This window comes from Eublepharis macularius, chromosome 19 (assembly GCF_028583425.1).
Source record: "Eublepharis macularius isolate TG4126 chromosome 19, MPM_Emac_v1.0, whole genome shotgun sequence".
In the NCBI taxonomy this organism is placed as follows: Eukaryota; Metazoa; Chordata; class Lepidosauria; order Squamata; family Eublepharidae; genus Eublepharis; species Eublepharis macularius.
In genome coordinates, this window is record NC_072808.1 from 16,672,772 (window position 1) to 16,690,536 (window position 17,765).

The 17,765-nt window shown below is 45.8% G+C and overlaps 1 protein-coding gene across 1 annotated transcript in view; it reads left to right on the forward strand.

Annotated features, from left to right (window-relative positions):
* The window catches only part of ODAD3 (outer dynein arm docking complex subunit 3), a 30,594-nt gene that overhangs the window by 4,490 nt on the left and 8,339 nt on the right, over positions 1–17,765 (forward strand). The window contains exons 3-10 of the mRNA XM_055003354.1: positions 181–258; positions 1,882–2,061; positions 8,967–9,068; positions 9,357–9,482; positions 10,811–10,933; positions 13,681–13,836; positions 16,792–16,952; positions 17,217–17,373. Coding sequence (XP_054859329.1) covers positions 181–258; positions 1,882–2,061; positions 8,967–9,068; positions 9,357–9,482; positions 10,811–10,933; positions 13,681–13,836; positions 16,792–16,952; positions 17,217–17,373 — 1,083 coding nt within the window. The remainder of the gene's footprint in view (positions 1–180; positions 259–1,881; positions 2,062–8,966; positions 9,069–9,356; positions 9,483–10,810; positions 10,934–13,680; positions 13,837–16,791; positions 16,953–17,216; positions 17,374–17,765) is intronic.

Genomic DNA, 17,765 nt, shown 5'->3' on the forward strand with positions numbered 1-17,765 from the left:
TCCCTGAGCCACAGCCCCTCCCCCTGTTGAAAGCATTTCCAACGTTTGTGACAAATGGAGAGGGGAAGGTTGGATGAGGTTTGGTTTGTTTGATGTTCCTACCCTCCCCTCTCCTTCATGTATGCTTCTTGTTTAAAGAGAGTCTTTCACAAGACGATTGCGGGCATCTGATTTTTGTAGGGAGAGGAGAAAATCATCAAGGTTGCATTCCAAGAGCATCCCTGTGAACAAGGATCTGTGAGACATAAAAGCGCAGAGGTAGGTGATCAAAGTATTGTATAGTTTGGGAATTGTATTGTTGGGAATGCAGATAGAGACTCCCCAAATCACAAATATCATAGCAGAGGCTTGCAACATAAAACGAGAAAAAGGAAAGACTAACTCAGAGAGAAGATAGCTTGGATTATCTGAACTCCAGAAGTGGCCAGGGAAAAATGGGCTTGGCCTTTTGCTTTTTATCTTTGTTGTCTCTAAGATCAAGAATAGTTCTCCCCTCCACCCTGGGGGGGGGTGAAGGTTGTTTAAAAGAGGGACTGCTGTTCATAATGAGAATGCTCTGGGCCTCTGTGGCAATGCTGTAGGAAACACGGGCTCAGCAGTTGAACAGAATTAAAGGTCATGCTGCCCAGTGGCTCAATAAATGACCAGGGGCATGAAGCACTCAAAGCTGTACACAGAGCATTTCTTAGGTACGTGGCGATGGAGGCTTGGAGACATTTTTCCCCCTCTTACTCCAGCAGACAACATGACCAATGTTCTTCCCTGTTCCCGCAAAAGAGGCTCCTCTACCTTGGCTTATTGGGTCCTCAGCGGTGTTATGGCCGTGCCACAGCCTTGCTGCCCCCTCTGTCTGTTCTGAGCTAGGTTTCCAAATGCAGTTTGGGTTTGTTTTCTCGGTCATTTTATTATTTTATTTTTATTTTATCGTATTTATATTCCTCCCTCCCCCCAAGCAGGCTCAGGGCGGATTTCTGAAGGTTCCACTTTTTGTTCCTGTGGCTGAGCCTGGAATATACCAGCTTAGGATGCTGCAGGGTCTGGCTGGTGGGCAGTGTTGGAATAGGCGACTCAGCCTGCCTTTGGACACTGGGGGGTGCTGCATGTCTATTGGAATGTAATGTATAAGTCTAGCAATCTGCCACTCTCTTGTCTAAGGTGGGAATGCCTACTGACTCCTCCTCTCTTGCCTCTGTGCCTCTTGGGAGATTTCACACCTTCCCTCATGCTCTTCCAAAGAGAAGGATGTAAAGCCACCATGCTCCTTATGGAGCCCTTTCTTTTGTTCACAGACCCACTTACAGCCTCGCTGCCTGGTTTCAGGCCATGGCATAGACTAGGGAATGTAACTCTTTAGATTAGGATCTCTCCCTTCTTATTACCAGAAGATACTGCTATGGAAGAAATCTGCTACAATAAACTGTAAGTTCTATCTTTCTATGAATTTTGTCTGAGGATTATTTAATGCACGTTTGCAAGGGTTTAAACGCTTCTGACTAAATTGCTCTGCTATGTAAACTAAACCAACTAAATATATAAATTCCTATCAGGCAGATGCAGATGAACACTTGTATCTCATTTGTCTCTGGCGTGCAGGTATTTCATTTAAAGTTTTGCATTATAAAACTAAACCATCTACAACCAGCTGATAACAATTATGAAGAGAGGAAATTGTCACCTCTGCTAGCAAACAGATTTTGCAGGCTTTTGAGTTGTTTAAAAAAAACTGCAGAGCATCTGTTTGACCAGAATCACAAGCAGAACAAAAGAAACGGGAAGCAAAGCAGCTGTTGGCCTTTTCAAGGCAATTCTATACCATCTTCACCTAAGTGAGTTGACTGTCCAGAATCCTCTCAACCCTCTCCTTTCCCCTCTATCCATAAGGGTGCCATTCAGGTCATCTCCCATCGGCTGTGTGAGAAAATCAATCAGTTAAATAACGTGAAGCATCAGGTGGAAGTGAGGAAGCGTAGACTGGAAGAGCTGCAGCTCCATTACAGCACAAGCGCACAAGAAGTCCATGATTTCCAAGAACTGGAAGAAGGGAACGTTGAAGCAGCCAAGGTGAGAGAAGGATCAATCCCTTAGGGGGTTGAGGCTGACCCTGTGTAACCAAGAGCTATTGTTGGGGGAAAGAAGCATTGTGCTGCTCAATGTTTAGCGGGCTGAGGGTTTGTTTTAAATAACACTGCTTAAGTTGGGACTGCCTCAGTGACTTACAGCACGAACTTCAACTATCTTGTATTATTCCTTGGTGACTTTTCAGGAAATCTTCTCCAGCATGCTGGTAAAAATAGCATATCTTTCTCACTTTCCTCTCGATGTTGCATTTTTATTTAAAAAGCAAGCAAGGAGTTATAGAGAGAATGTGACATCAGTGGTTAGGCAAAAAACTGAACAAGCAATTGAGTAGTTCTACACATGATACCTTGCTTAATTTCTTTCTGTTCTTTGAGATACGTTAGGTGAATTAGGTTTGTTTGTTTGTTTCTTGGATCATCCAAATGTATGGTGCATTGAACATGTGCTTTGAAATACAATTATACAGTCTATTCCAATAAAACTTTACACATGTTTGAGAGGACATAAGTTAGCAGTTAACCTTTCCTAATGTTAAGCCATACTTTTAAAAAAATAAATGTTAATTTTTCCATCTTAGCTGATGATAGAATGTTTCTTTCATTATCCTTCCATTCCAGAATACATTAGAATTTGGAAATCATTGTATAAACCATTTTTTTCAGCAGGCAGTAAATTTACAGTAAGCAACAAACTACCTCTGTTAGTTTCTTGCCATGAAAACCCCATCAGAACTCACCATAAGTCAGCCATGACTTGACAGCACTCTCCACCACCATCTATATCTCTTGTTCAGAAGTCGGTCCCAAGGTGCAGATCAGAAAATCTGGACAAAAGAGCAAAGTACACAAAGGGGAGAAGTTTCTACAAACGTGGGTCTCCAGATTTCCCGAAAAAAATCCCAAACTTTTAAAATTGGGGAATTTACACCCCCCCCCCCCAACAAATGCCCAGCATGGTCTTGTAAAATGACAGTGTAGTATCTTGGCTGCCATTTTGAGGTTGCCAGGCAAGCATGAACAACAGCAACCCTTGTTAGTGGGAAGGGCACATGCAGCTCTCATGCACACCTTTTATAGCTCTACTGCTGTCCCAGCATGGGAATCGAGAAGGGGTGGGGGCGGCGGACAGTATCTGTTAGTGAGAGGTGGACCTGCAAGTATGGAGAAATTAGATTTCCTCTCTTCTGCAAGTCCTCACATGCTCCCCCTTTTTATCCTTGTCCTCAGGGCAGAGATCACACCTGAGATAGCTCTAGGAGGTCTTCCCTTAGAACCTCCAAGAAGGCTGGAAACTTGTAAAGCAGTCTCCCTTGGGATTATGAGAGCATACTGGCTACATCTGCTGCAGCACCCCCATTTTCACAGCCTGAAAGTGGCTGGAAAAGAGGGAATGGGTTGTTTCAAGGTTGCCCAGGCAAGGAAACCACAATCTGTAACATTTATTATATTAGATTTTTAGTCTGCCCTCCCCGCCAGGCAGGCTCAGGGTGGAGTACAACTTGTATTATATATACTTTTACAGCAGCCTGGTAGAATGCACTGTACAATCTGGTTTTTTCCAGTTGTTATAAAACTTATTCCATAAATAAGTTCGTTACCTTTTTTCATTATTGGAGATTTGGAGACGCATGAACACCTATGTTCAAATTCTGCGATGCACAGAGATGTTAAAACCATAAATTCTGTTTATTCATCAGATGAGATGTTAAATTACATATTCCTTAATTTAATTGCACATCTAAGTCTAATCATAAAACAGAGCAGCCTGAAAGCTGGAAGGCAGTTTTCCATTCATCTGTTTTAATCTGCTCAGTAGTACCTCACTGCTGTTTACCTTGGTCTGTATATGCTCATTCTGTTAATCATTATGAGGCATACTTCCCTTTGAATTTTATTTTGTTGTCAGCTTTTCCTATTTTCTTTGTAAATCAGGATTTGCCATATAATGATTTAGAAACCCCCTTTAAACAGTGGTGAGTCTATGCCCATCCATTTTTATGACTACTTTCTCATAAGAAAGATCATCAGGGGTCATTTCATAGAAAAAGAGCTGGAGGAACTCATTAGCATAACCCATTAGCATATGCCATGCCCCTTGCCATCACCAGAAGTGTGTCATTGGCATAACTGATTTGCATATGCCACACCCCCTGACATCACCTATCCTGGCTGTTTTGGACCCAGTCCTGGCCATTCAGGGCCGAAATTGGGCCCCAAATGGCCAAAAGGGGCTGAAAATGGCCAAAAGGGGCCCCAAATGGTCAGGACTGGGCCATTGTTGAGTGGGAGAGTGATCCACCACCCATCAGAGGCCCAATCTGGGCCGTTTTGGCCTCAATCCAGGCTGAAACGGGCCCAAAATGGCTGAGAGTCAGGTGGGTGGGGCCACCTGGCATGTGACCTCTTTGGGGAACTGCTGGAACTGCGTTCCTGCGCATCCCCCCTCGAAATGAGCCCTGAACATCATTATTCACATACTAGCCTTTAGTCTTCCGACAATTATACTAAATTCAGTTGGTAAATACCCATAGAACATTAGAACTAAATTCTTTATGATAAATTACAGATTCTCAGCCAGAAATCCCCAGGCTGTAATTACTGAGTCCCTGTTAGTGTCATTTCACAGAGTATCAGTTTATCCTAAATTATTTATTTCCATTTATCCACTATCCTACTTGGCTCATTGACTTTCTTGATCTGGAGCAATCCAGCAATTTAACTATACGCTGTCTCATAGATTATCATATTGAGAATGGTAACTCTTCCCTGATAATTTCTTTCATTGTCTCTTTTTGTAAGGGAGAGGTCCTGACTCTAGGTCTTCGGGGTCCCCAGCGTGGCTCCCATGGGTACTTTGATATCTGCGAACACCTTTCCTGGCTTCGGCCAAGTGTTTTTTTTTAAAAGTGGGCCTTTTCTCCAGCAAGACTTCTGATTGGCCATTGAAGAGTTGATTGACTGCAGATTTTTAAAAGTTGTGTCACCAGCAGCCACCCCCACGGCACAAGAATCTTTATTGTGTGACTGAAGGTGTATGTAAAAATAATGTGAATTTAAAAAAGGATCCAATTAATGTGAGCTCTGCCTGAAATCTTGAAGAGCTACTATTAGGGTTATACATAACCTCATTCCCTGACATTTTGTGGTTGGTTCTGCATCCTCCAGCAGTCATTTAGTTCCCACCACCCTGTATCAGAATTCCAGAGTTGCTTGCAGGCTCAAAAAGGTTGGGGACCCTGGTCTAAAACATTCTTATATCAAATAACGAATCATTAATCCATATCTGCCATCCATTTAAAATGGTAAAAAAGAGAAAGAGTCCAGCGTCACCTATAAGACTAACAAAATTTGTGGTAGGGTATGAGCTTTTGTGAGTCACAGCTCACTTCTTCAGATACAGCTAGAATGTTAGTCCATCTGTCATATCTTGGAGAGTGGAGTAATGTGAGATGGTCTCACATTCTAGCTGTATATGAAGAAGTGAGCTGTGACTCACAAAAGCTCATACTCTACCATAGATTTTGTTAGTCTTATATGTACTACTGGACTCTTGCTCTTTTCTACTGCTATAGACAGACTAACACGACTACCCATCTTGATCTGTCTCCATTTATAGTGGTTATTGAAATCATAGATGGAATACAATTAAATTAAAAGTAATACTTGAGCATTATATTCATTTCTACTGAGGAGATCAACAAAATTTTCAAGGTATAAGCTTTCAAGAGTCAGGGCCCTGTATCTGAAGAAGGGAGCCGGAACTCTGACACTCAAAAGCTTATATCCTGAAAATCTTGTTAGTCTCTAAGAGCCGAGCTACAAGAGACGAATTACACGAGTAGGAGCACGTGAAGGGAGTCGCAATGTTAGCCGGGAAGCTGAATTTTAAAAGAGATTGGAAGGCTTTGTCAATTTCCCCTCTCTAGAGAGCCAGGGGAGATCCCTGCTCAGAGTATTTGAGTATTTCCTCTTGGCCTCTTAGAAGGTGAGGTGAAACTGACAGAGCCTTCTGGAGGCAAACCCTCTGAGCAGAGATCACCCTGGCTCTGAAGAGGGGAAACTGACAAAGCCTTCCAATCTCTCTTAAAACTCAGCTTCCCGGCTAACACTGCGACTCCCTTCACGTGCTCCTCCTCGTGTAATTCATCTCTTGTAGCTTGGCAGTTAGGTGCCACTGGACCCAAACCCTACAGTTCTACTACATACCAACATGGCTAACTTACCCAAAACAAATTGCTGCTGAGAACATTCTCCCTTGTAAAGATAATTAACATTTGTTTCTCTCAGTCTAAATTATGCATGTAGTGTTGCGGGGAGGGATTCAATTTGATGTACTTCCCTAGTCTAGCACCACTCTCTTCCTCTGCACCCTGCTCACTGTCTGCCCTGTACCATGTGCTGAGAGAAAAATCTGATCCATCTCTCAAGGGGAGAGATGCCTGCAGGTTGTAAATGTTTAGTCAGCTAGAAACTTTTTTTTTAAAAAATTGCATTTCCTGTACTCTGTGTTCTGTCACTTTTTCAGTAGCTTTTCTCGCTATCTGTTTTGGGTGTGTGCTTGGTAACAAAAAACCATCTAGCCTGCTACTTGGATCAGAGAGGCTTCCAGGAGCAGTTTACCCACCTGCCTGGGATCTGTTGCTCTACTGTAGTCATAAAAAGGGAGCTGGGGAGGCAGCTTTTCCTCGCACGTTCATGCGGACGTATGGTCAAGGACTGATCTACAGAGTGACTTGGAACTGTCTGGATTTTAGCAGCTTTCAACTTCAACTCTAAGTGGTGGCAGTCAGGAAATTACCAAGGTCATAGCTCTTGAGTCCAGAAAGGGGGGGCAGAGAAACACAAGATTCCTAGGCTTAGATTTACTTACCTAGATCTGCAGCACCCCAGTGTAATAATAATTAATACATGAGTAATATGGGTAACGTGCCGTCTTCAAATGTGATAAAGTTCCCCTCTGTACCCTCAGATTGGGCCCTGGCACTCTCTGCTCGAGAGCCCTCTCCAGGATGAAAGGCAGTTAAGCAGTGCTTGCCAGATACAGTTTTTCAACCAATTTAGCATCTATCTAACTCTGCTATCATCTAGACCACAAGAACATTCTTTACTAAAATCAGTGTCCACAGCATTCCCAAACTAGTAACTCTACCAAAAAAGGTAAAGGTAGCATCAGACATGATGCTGTTGATAAACCCATGCTAGCCATAGTATAATCAATACATTTGTTTCTAGAAACTCACAGAACAACTCTCTCTGGGTAACTTCTGCCACCACCATCACCTAGTCAGTTTCAGGGGCCTGATCCACCTTGGGGACTAGCATCTTGTTTCTTCATCTCCTGCTTTACTTGCTCTAGTTAGCTACTGTAGGTGGCTAATGCCTTTGCTTGCATGCTCGGGATGAAAATGCCAGCCTTACTACTCCATGATAAAGCATAACTGAATAGGGCTTAACGTGGTCACAGAGATCAAGGTAAATGGGGAAAAGGACATAAAAAGTCTGTTACTTACTGTAGCAGATAGTACCCAATAGTACAGGTTACATCTCTTAATCAGTACATCGCTTTGAACCACTTCATTACAGTACAGTCCTATTACCTGTGTAAAAAGTCCTCTTGAATAATTCAGTTTTGCACAGGTGGTATAAAGCCTGGAGAGTGGGAGCCTTCCTTACCTCACCAGGCAGGCCGTTCCATAAGGCGGGGGCCACCACGGAGAATGCACGTGTACGGGCAGCTGTTGAATTTGCCCATTTGTAAAGTGGCACCTGCAGAAGAACCAGTTCAGATGGCCAAAGCAGTAATGTGGGATGCACACATTACTGGCCATAATGGTGGCCAATAAGTCATATAACAATGTGACGATGAGAAAGTGGTACTGGGAGGGATGGTTTAGATTTGTTAGGCGCTGGTGAACTTTGAGGAGGGGGCAAGCCACATCTGTGCGAGAGGTAGAAGCTATGCTGAACTTCCTCTACTAGCATTTGCACATCACCACAAACAGCCGCCAATAGAAAGGTGTACCCCACCTTTCTGCCCCATCGGGGCCACCAGGCAGCTAAGAGTTTAAACAAGGATTATGAAAAGACATCATAAAATATTTAAAACCAAAAATAAAGTATGTATATGAGGTGGCGGAGAGTGCCCTTAAGTCATAGCTTACTTATGATGGGGTTTTCATGGTAAGAAACTAACAGAGGTGGTTTGTCATTGCCTGCCTCTGCAACCCTGGTCTTCGTTGGAGGTCTTCCATCCAATTACTAACCAGGGCTGATCCTGCTTAGCTTCTGAGATCTGATGAGATCAGGCTAACCTGGGCTATCCAGGTCAGGGTAAAATACATACGTAAAATCACAGAAAACCAGTAATTAAAACACAAGGGCAGAAAGGAGGGATTATTGAGGGAATAGCAGAAAGAATGAAAAAGTCTTCATCCATGGGCAGAAGCCAGTGACAGAAGGGGACAGACAAATAGGTAGGAAGTTCTCCAATTTTGGTGCCTCATCAGAAAGTCCTGTCTCGGCTTGTCTCCTTCAGCTTGTCTCCTGCCTGATATCTGAAGGTGGGGGCATCTGAAGCAAGGCCTCAGAAGGTGACTGTGGTGGTTGGGTGGTTTTGTACAGAAGTAAACGTTCCTTCAGGTATGCTGGCTCCACGCTGTAAAGGGCTTTAAAGTTGGGCCCTGAAACAACTTGGGAGCCAGTATAGATGGGCCATGGAGGAAGGAAAATGAGACCCTGCCCTGCTTAGGAGCACTATAAATCAACCAGTCCCTGCGCCCCTCTCCTTACAGCAATATGCTACTTTGAAACATGAGCATCTTTGATTTGGAAGGGTTGGGGTGGATTTTGAGTCTTCCAATAATGCCATTTGCTCTTCTTTCCTTCCAGACTCTGCGTATGCTGGAGAACCGCCTTGAAAAGACACGGTTCAAGACTGAGGAGGCAGAACGAATCACCGGCATGTACCAGAAGTTGAAAACACACTTGCAGGTGAGCCGTCTCCCTCCAGAAATGGCTATGGACTGGTGACGGCAGCCCATCTTGATATATTCCCTATCCCAATGGAGGTGAGTTGTAGCACCCATTTTGCAGTATCCAAAAGGCAGCAGTAAGGTTTGTTGTGGAATGGATGCTAGTCCCGAGAGCCGCACTCTATGCAGAGAACTGTGCCTTCCGAGGTTTCTGTTGGGCCCACTCCAACGGCCTGGTATGGAGGTGGGCGAGTATCAAAGCTGATTGCTTCACAGTTCATTGTGCAGTGCTTTATCCCCTTTCTAGGAAGAAAACCTGCATTTCCAGAACAAACTCGATGTCCTGGAAGCGGAGATCTCCTGCCTGTGCCATGAACTCGGGGATCTGCAGAGTGTGAACACCGATGCCCAACATGCTCGTGATACCGCTAGGGTAGGGATTCTGCAGTGCATGGGAGAAACAACATCTGCCCAGCATCACAGCCATGCCATAGGGGCTGAATGAGACAGGAGCAGAATGATCCAGGAGCGGGAGCAAGGGGGAATTGCAGAGAGGGTCCCTCTGTGTATGTGCATGTGTGCGCGCATGCGCCATCAAGTTGCAGCTGACTTACTGTGACTCCTCAAGGGGTTTTAAAGGCAAGAGACATTCAGAAGTGGTTTGCCATCACCTGAGTCTGTATAGCAACCCTGAACTTCCTTAGTGGTCTCCCATCCAAGTACTAACCAGGACCGAACCTGCTTAGCTTCCGAGATACGATGAGATTGGGCTAGCCTGGGCCACCCCCCGCATAGTGAATTCTAAACCATATGGAGTTGCATAGTAACAGCAGGAGTTGGGAGGGGGATGTGGAAAAAACGTAGCAGGGTCTACACTGTGGGATTGCCTAGTGCCAGCATGAAAAAGAAGGACAATGTGCTTTCTGGGATGGGGCGAACCACTGTAAACAGAAAAAGAAATTCTACATTTATAGTAATTTGGTAAAATTATGTGTATTTGCACACAAATGCTGCTTCATTTCACATACTTAATTCAGATTTCCTAATTCAGGCTTCAAATAAACTTGGCACTTGTTTTGAGGAAGTGCTCGAGCATTTTTAAAACAACGATATTTGCTAGATGTCTGCTGCAAAAAGCGAAAAAGAAGTTGCAATGCTCAGTCTTCAGAATGGCGTACTGGATTCTTTGCTTGTACAGTCACTTAAAACAGTATTACGTTGAGTAACTTCCAGGGTGAAATTTTATTTATTTTATTTGCGTTATTTATGTTCTGCTTTTCTCTCTGAGACTCAAGGTGGGTAACAGTGTAAGTCAATTCAGTCCACATGATGGGACATCTAATAAGCAGTGTAATGCGATTATGATTGCAGAAATCTGTGAAAAGCTGAAAGGAAGCATAAGTATTAACATGACATGCAGAGATTACATAGTAGGATCATACGTACAGCAACAGGTAGTGTGTGCTGTATAGTTTACAGTCCCTATCCCTTTATTAAAACATTTTTCTGAATAGCATAGCTCTATTACCTGTGTCAGCATACCCTCCTGAATCATTCATTTTTGCAGAATGCCTGGAAGGGGGGCTCCAGTGAACAAAACAAGCCAGTTCTAGGGTTATAGCAGAGGCAAAGGGCGGGGGAAATCATATCAACGTTTTCTCATTAGCCCAGAGATCTGTCTAGAAGGGGTCTCCATGTAGCAGCAAAGCTTACCGTGTTTCCTGTGGGGGCAACAGATCACCTTTCCCCCCTGCAATATAGGATCAGCTCCTGACCCAAGAGGAAACCATTTACCGAGAACGGAAGGCCCGTGAGAAGAAACTGAAGGAACTAAAGAAGCTGACAGAGGAAAAGAGAGTCCAGAATGAGCGAGCCGAAAGACGGGTAAAGGGGTGTGGGAGTCTTTGGCTCTCCTTGCAGTGCCTGGAAGTCCCAAAGCTCATTTTTTCCTCCTCCAGCCAACAGTCGGCCAAGGGAATATTTTGCCTGTCCAGACTAGAGATGGACACAAACCAGAAAAAAACAAACTGTGCAGTTCGTGGTTCGTTGCATTTCATGAACCACGAACTTTCACGAGCCTGCCCCAGTTCATGACCCAGTTCGTTTGGTTCATAAAAATGTCACATCTGGGTCAGCAAATAGTCTCTTCCGGGTCAGCAGAAGGTCTGCAGGAAGTCCATTCCCTGTTGCCTAGGAAACTGATTGATCAGTGCCAGGCTGTATGCAGTGACAAACCAAAAAATGAACCAAACGAACCAGCCTAAAGTTCGTGGCGGTTTGTCAGAAATGGGCTGTGACGAACCACTGGTTCACAAACTACGAACCGGTCCACTTCGTCACGAATTTTGGTTCGTATTTCAGTTCGTGCCCGTCTCTAGTCCAGACCTCCACAGGACAGACAAATAGTGTCTCTTCGCTCTGTCACACAAACCTTAACAGCAGCCCACCTTGCTTTCTTCCGGCACTGATCAGCAAGTCTTTGGCTTTGGATAAGATGAAGACTGGAATGAGCAAGCCGCTGCCCTGTTGGAACAGCCAAGCCATACTACAAGAAAGCTGAATTTGTGCAGAATATGTCAATTAAGCATGTGTGCATCTGTCTGCTCATTTTTCATAGACTGCTACTCTGATCACTCACTCACTCACTCACTCACTCACTCACTCACTCACTCACTCACTCACTCACTCACTCACACACACACACACACACACACACACACACACACACCTGTTTTCTTCCCATAGCAGCAAATGGAGTAATTTTCATGCATTTGACTTCAACTACTGCATGCTGACAGCTGTGGCTATGCACTTTCAGGAAATTGGAATGGCATAAAGCCTCTAATACACCTGAGCCCTGTGAAGCTCTAAGAGGGCAGCAGTGGATATTGTAATCTGTAATTTGTCAGCCAGGGTTTTGGACAATTCCCCATTACTCTCTGTGGTGTGTTGAATTCTTGAGTGTTTGTTGAAGAACTTTGACTAGTTGCACTTTTCCCATTCCCATGTTGGAGTCCTTCAGCATTGCCTACCAGATTTGGCAGTTCCTTGGCAGTGTTCACTGTGGTAACTCCTTGGCTGATTTGCTCAGGGTTCAGGCCCCCTCTTCCTTTGTGAAGGTTTCTATAGCCATCTCTCTTGCTATGAATTCTCCCTTCCCAATGTAATGCCTTCCGTCAGCAGTACATTTCCTTGTGAGAGGACTTGGCCGGTTGGTTTTCCTTTATAAAGTTAGTGACCCCTTGAGCTCCACATCCGGGTCAGAAAGGAATTCTTCCAAGGTTAGGTTGACTTGTAATCTTTGGAGGGGTTTTTGGGAGGGGGAGGTGTTGCCTTCCACTGTAACGTTGGTCACTTCATTCACTCCTGCTTGTGGGGGGCAGAATGGTCAGGACTGACCTGAGGCTGATAATGTTTAATGGCTCCATGGATAACCTTTGAGCCTGGTGAATTAAACAGGAAAAGTCTTTTTTGCATATTGCAAACGTGGGGCGAATTCAGTATGTTGAACTAAAGAGCCTTGGACCCCTCTGGACTTCTCAATGCCCAGGATATGACCAGTCATAAACATAAGCTAGGCAACCCTTGAGTGGCCAAGATTCCGAGTGCCTCCTTTGCACAGAGGCGACGGAGCTGCTTATTGGCTGGGTGCGGAAGAGCCTGCTAACTTCCAACCCAGGGCATAGACCAGCATGATGTAGCAGTTAGAGACAATGATCTGGGTGAACTAGGTTCAAATCCCCTCTCTGCCTCTGAGAGCTTGCTGGATGACGCTGGGCCTGTTACACACACTCAGAATCTCTCTAAATGAGACACATTACACAGGGATGCTCAAGTGAAGGGAGTCGCAATGTTAGCCGGGAATTGTAGTCTAAAAAGACAGATCGGCTCTGTCATTTTCACCTCTTTAGAGCTGGCACAGTTTCTTTGTAGAGAGAATTCTTTGTAGAGAGAATTGACAAACCCCTTGGAGGGTTTGTTAATTCCCCCTTCTCTTACCCCAAGGCTATGTTAATTTCGTTGGGGAGGCAAGGAAGAAATAAACCCTCCAAGAAGCGATCTCTGGCTTTTTGTAGAGAGGTAGAACTGATGAAGCTTTCGGCTCCCTCTTTTAAACTCCAACATTTCCCGGCTAACATTGCGTCTCCCTTCACTTGAGCGTCCTCGCGTAAGAGATCTCATCGAGAGAGATTCGGCCTGACCTACCTCACAGAGTTGTTTTGCAAATAAAATGGAGGAGTGGATAGTTATGTAAGCCAAAGGGGAAAAGGGGAATGTGTGGTGTAGTGGTTAGAGTGTCAGACTATGATCTGGGAGGGCAAGGTTTAAAACCCTGCTCTGCCATGGAAATTCACTGGGTGATCTTGGGCCAGTCACACCCTCTCAGCCTAACCTACCTCACAGGGTTGTTGTGGGGATAAAATGGAGTAGAGGAGAATGATACAAGCCACCTTGAGTCTCCATTGGGGAGAGGGGGTGGTATAAATGAAGTAAATAAAAATAGAGTTGTAATGGAGAGAAGGAAAAATATGACCACAGCAGCAAACCTTGGGCCCACCCATTCCTCCATGGATCAGACAAGGTATGGCTGTCAGACCATGTTCCTGAAAAGTTGCATTTGTTTCTTCTAGCATTCACAGAAAGATCCTGCCACATTCAGGACTGAAGAGCTTCTCAGAGAACCCCAGTACACGAAAGCAGCCATCCTGAAAACCAAGCAAGCCATGTTCACTGCACTGGAGGCCTTTGAGAAGATCCGATCAGCCACTGGGGTCACTGACTCAGATGTGAGAGTTTTGCACATTGCTTCTTTCCATGTAGCTGCTTAGTGGGGAGAGCGCACCATTAGAGTAAACATGATTAAACATGAAACCTACTCAAGCAAGATGCAAACTCGTGTATCCCTTGTGCCCTAGTCTAGGAGCTATTCAGTCATCACAGTCAGTTGTCTTGTGCAAATCAGGATTAATTTAAGACTCCTGTATTGGCACTGGCCCTGCCTCATTTGCACTGATGGATGTATTCTGACAATCTGAGGAATTCCAGTATGGCCCAAAAGCAGCCTTGGATAAGAGAAAGCAAAAACGACAAAACCGGGGCTCCACAATGTTAAGAGCCAAAGTGTGATCTAATTTTCTGTATTATAAAGTGCAAACAGTGCAATAAATACAAACGTGGATACAGACTGCGTTATACAAAATTTTTTAGAAGTGCAATAGTACAGAGTCCAAACATTTACACATATATCACAATACTTCTGTTGTCCGGAATAATCAGAAAATTTTTTAAAGTGCCAGTTGCCAATATTTCAAGGGAGCCGGTAGGTAGGGAGTTGTGCACAGTACTTATATATTCACAGTCCATAAAGTTGGATGTAATTAGACGAACACCGACGGGGGTTTGCAGGCAAATATCATTAACCTGTTTTGTGAGTAACACGACTCACTTCCTCCTGGGCATAAAGCAATTCGGACTGGTCATATCAGGCTCTCCACATAGACCCCGCCAGCCCCGGGGCGTCGGCAACACAACCCTTCTAAGCCCCAGGCCATCAACAGCCCCTCGCACGTAGGACGCCCGTCCCTCCAGAAAAGGGGGCGTGGTTGCACTTTATAATACAGAAAATTAGATCACACTTTGGCTCTTAACATTGTGGAGCCCCGGTTTTGTCGTTTTTGCTTTAAATTGGTACCGGGGCCGCCCTTTGTTGTTTCTTGGATAAGAGAAAGGCAAAGTCTCCTATTTCATTGCACCAGTCCTGGAAAAAAAAACTCCTATAAATGTGGCATTTGGAGTAAAATAAAACAAAGGTCCAGTGCACGTATCTGAAGAAGTGAGCATGACTCATGAAAGCTCATATAAAAATAAATGTTAGTCTTTAAGATGCCACTGGACTTTGTTTTAGTTTGCTACAATAGACAAACACAGCTACCCTTTGGGATTTGGAATTACTTTCCACTGGTGTAGTGGTTAAGAGCGCGGGACCCTAATCTGGAGAAGCCAGGTTTGATTCCCCACTCCTCCACTTGAAGCCAGCTGGGCGACCTTGGATCAGTCACAGCTTCTCGGAGCTCTCTCAGCCCCACCCACCTCACAGAGTGTTTCGTTGTGGGGATAATAATAACATACTTTGTAAACTGCTCTGAGTGGGTGTTAAGTCATCCTGAAGGGCAGTATGTAAATTGAACGTTATTATTATTACCATTGTTTTTATATTTCTTATGCTCCTCTGTGTGATTTTATTTTGGTTGTAATCCACTCTGAGCCCGCTTGCGGGACAAGCAAATAAATTACCTTTTTGCATCCTCTAACTTGAAAAAGGAATTGGGGGCTGTCCTTCCTTTGGAATGTCTCTTGTCCAATGCCACAGCAATACAGCAAGTGCCAGAGCTTCCTAGAATGTGCCAGTGTGCAAGACCTACTAAGTGTGTGTTCTTTGAAAGGTGCAGGGGGGAAGACGAGAGGAGTTCCTTGAGGATTGCTGTACTTCTTGTTCCCCTCAACAGAATATAGGAACAAATAGAAGTGAGGCATGAGGTGACCCAAAGAGAAGCCAGCCCCCCCCCCCCCCCCCGAGTGCTTTCAAAAGTATGGAACAGGCAGCCCAAGAACCAAATAATGGAACACTGCACTGATATGTACCTTCTTGTACACGTAATTCCCTGCTGGGATGTGCTTGATGCCACACGTCAGTAGCTGCTCAGGGCACTGGCACACTTCCCTCCACTCTCTGTACCAGCTGCTGCCAGCCAATCAGGGATCAAGTAGCCTGCCCTATTGCAGCCTGTGTGTATCTGCTTTTCCAGGCAAATTCCACACATAAATCTCTTCCTTGCCTGAGAAAAGGAGTCGATTTCTCATATGACCTTGGCTATGCAGTGTTTATTTGGTGCCCTTGCCCTGCACTGCAGCTCCTACTCGCCCTTCCCCCATATACCCTTCCCTTTCCAGTTCTCTCTGGAAAGCTACAGTGGCTCCCCAGCAAGAATTCTGTTCAGACTTTTAGCCAACACCCACTCACCAAGGCAGCTTGAAGAGCTATTGATGCATGAGATGCCCGCATTGCTAAGACCTGGAGGAGTACCAAGAGGTTTGGGAAGGGCTGCATGTAGTGAATGAGGCTGGATTTATGGAACTAAAACTAAGCTGCAGAGATTATGATAATCATAAAAGAGACCTTCTCCTGCTTCCCCCCCCCCCCACACACACCTGTTGCCTGTTGCATGTTGTTATCCATCCCTGGCAGGTCAGAGCTATTCTTTGTCCTCAAAGCAGCTGCTTTTCTGCACCACCTAGGGCCACCCCTGAAAGCCTCAGGGCCTGTGAGCTTCTCATCAAGTGGTCTCCTGGTTCACTCTCTACACAAGGCTGTGATGCCAGCCAGGCACAGGATGGTTTCTTGTTGGTCGATGTCAGGTGTGGCAGGATCCTGGAGAACAAAGGCAGGCTACTGGGACAAAGGGGAGTGCCCTCTTCTGAGACTGCCACAGCTTGGTGGGGTGCTGCTTGCTTCTCAGTGGTGATGGCTCCTTGCCCAGTGATGGAGGCTAGCTTCTGGCAGTCATGTCACAGTTGTGGGGGTGGTCCATTTTGCACTGCAGGAGAGATGTCTAGCAGACACGGCCAAGAGGATTGGCTGCTCGCCTAAATGCTACCAGCCTACTGCTGTGCAAGGTAGAGAGCTGCAAGAACCAGAGGCAAGTTTGCCTGATTCCTTGTCCACCCCTGTAATCTGTTGGCAGACAGTTGTGGCCCGCTTTGTGGCCCAGGAAAAGACCTTCCAACAGCTGGAGGAAATGAGGACTGAGAAGGAAGAGGCGCGGATACACCTGCAGGAGGAGAAAGAGGCACTGCAGCTGAAATTCCAGAACCTCAAGTACTCTGGAGAGACCCGGCTGATCAGGTAAATGGATTGTTCTGCTTGCTGTCCCTGGCTTGGCACCTGGGCGAGGAAGGGGTTGCACATGCTGGTCCCCAACCCCAGTGCAAGATGACAGTCCCTGTATCCTGCCACCTGCTTTGAAGCAATGAGAGGCTGAGGTTTCTAGGTTCATCTGTGGGGTTCAGACCCCTTACCAATGACCCCTTTTAGCAATGAGAGGCTGAGGTTTCTAGGTTCATCTGTGGGGTTCAGACCCCTTACCCTCTCCCTTCTGACCCATCCCAGAACCCAGAACCTGCTGAAAGAGCTTCAGGGCCACCAGCAGGAAGAAGAGGCGAGGTGCAAGACAACCAAGGCCGAGCTGGATAATGTGACCCAGCTTCTGCTCAATGCCAAGGTGGGAGTGGAGCATTTGGCCTCCAAGGTGCAGCACATCAAGCTGGTGAGTGCCCAGTGGCTACGGCCAGATGCTGCTGCAGCCCCTGCCAGTCCACCCCCCCAAGGCCGTGTGCCAGTAAACTCAGTTGCTGCCCCCAAGGGTGCACGAGGCTGGTAGGTTCAGAAGGTCCCCTCCAGCTCCCACTCGTCGCTCTCAGCCATATTTTTGTGCTCAGGCAATCTCAGAAGTGGGGTGGTGCTTCAGGCGCTCCGCGGGGGAGGGGGAAGAATGAATGCCTGGGTCCCCTTTGATCGTCGTCGTCCTTCTGTGCAGCCCCACATTGGGACTGCGCAGGCGCAGGCCAGCCGCGGAGAAGATTCTTTTAGCTTCTAGAAATGTGACGGGGACGTTCGGGCCCACCGCGCATGCGCGCCGGTGTTCCCGCCAATTTTGAA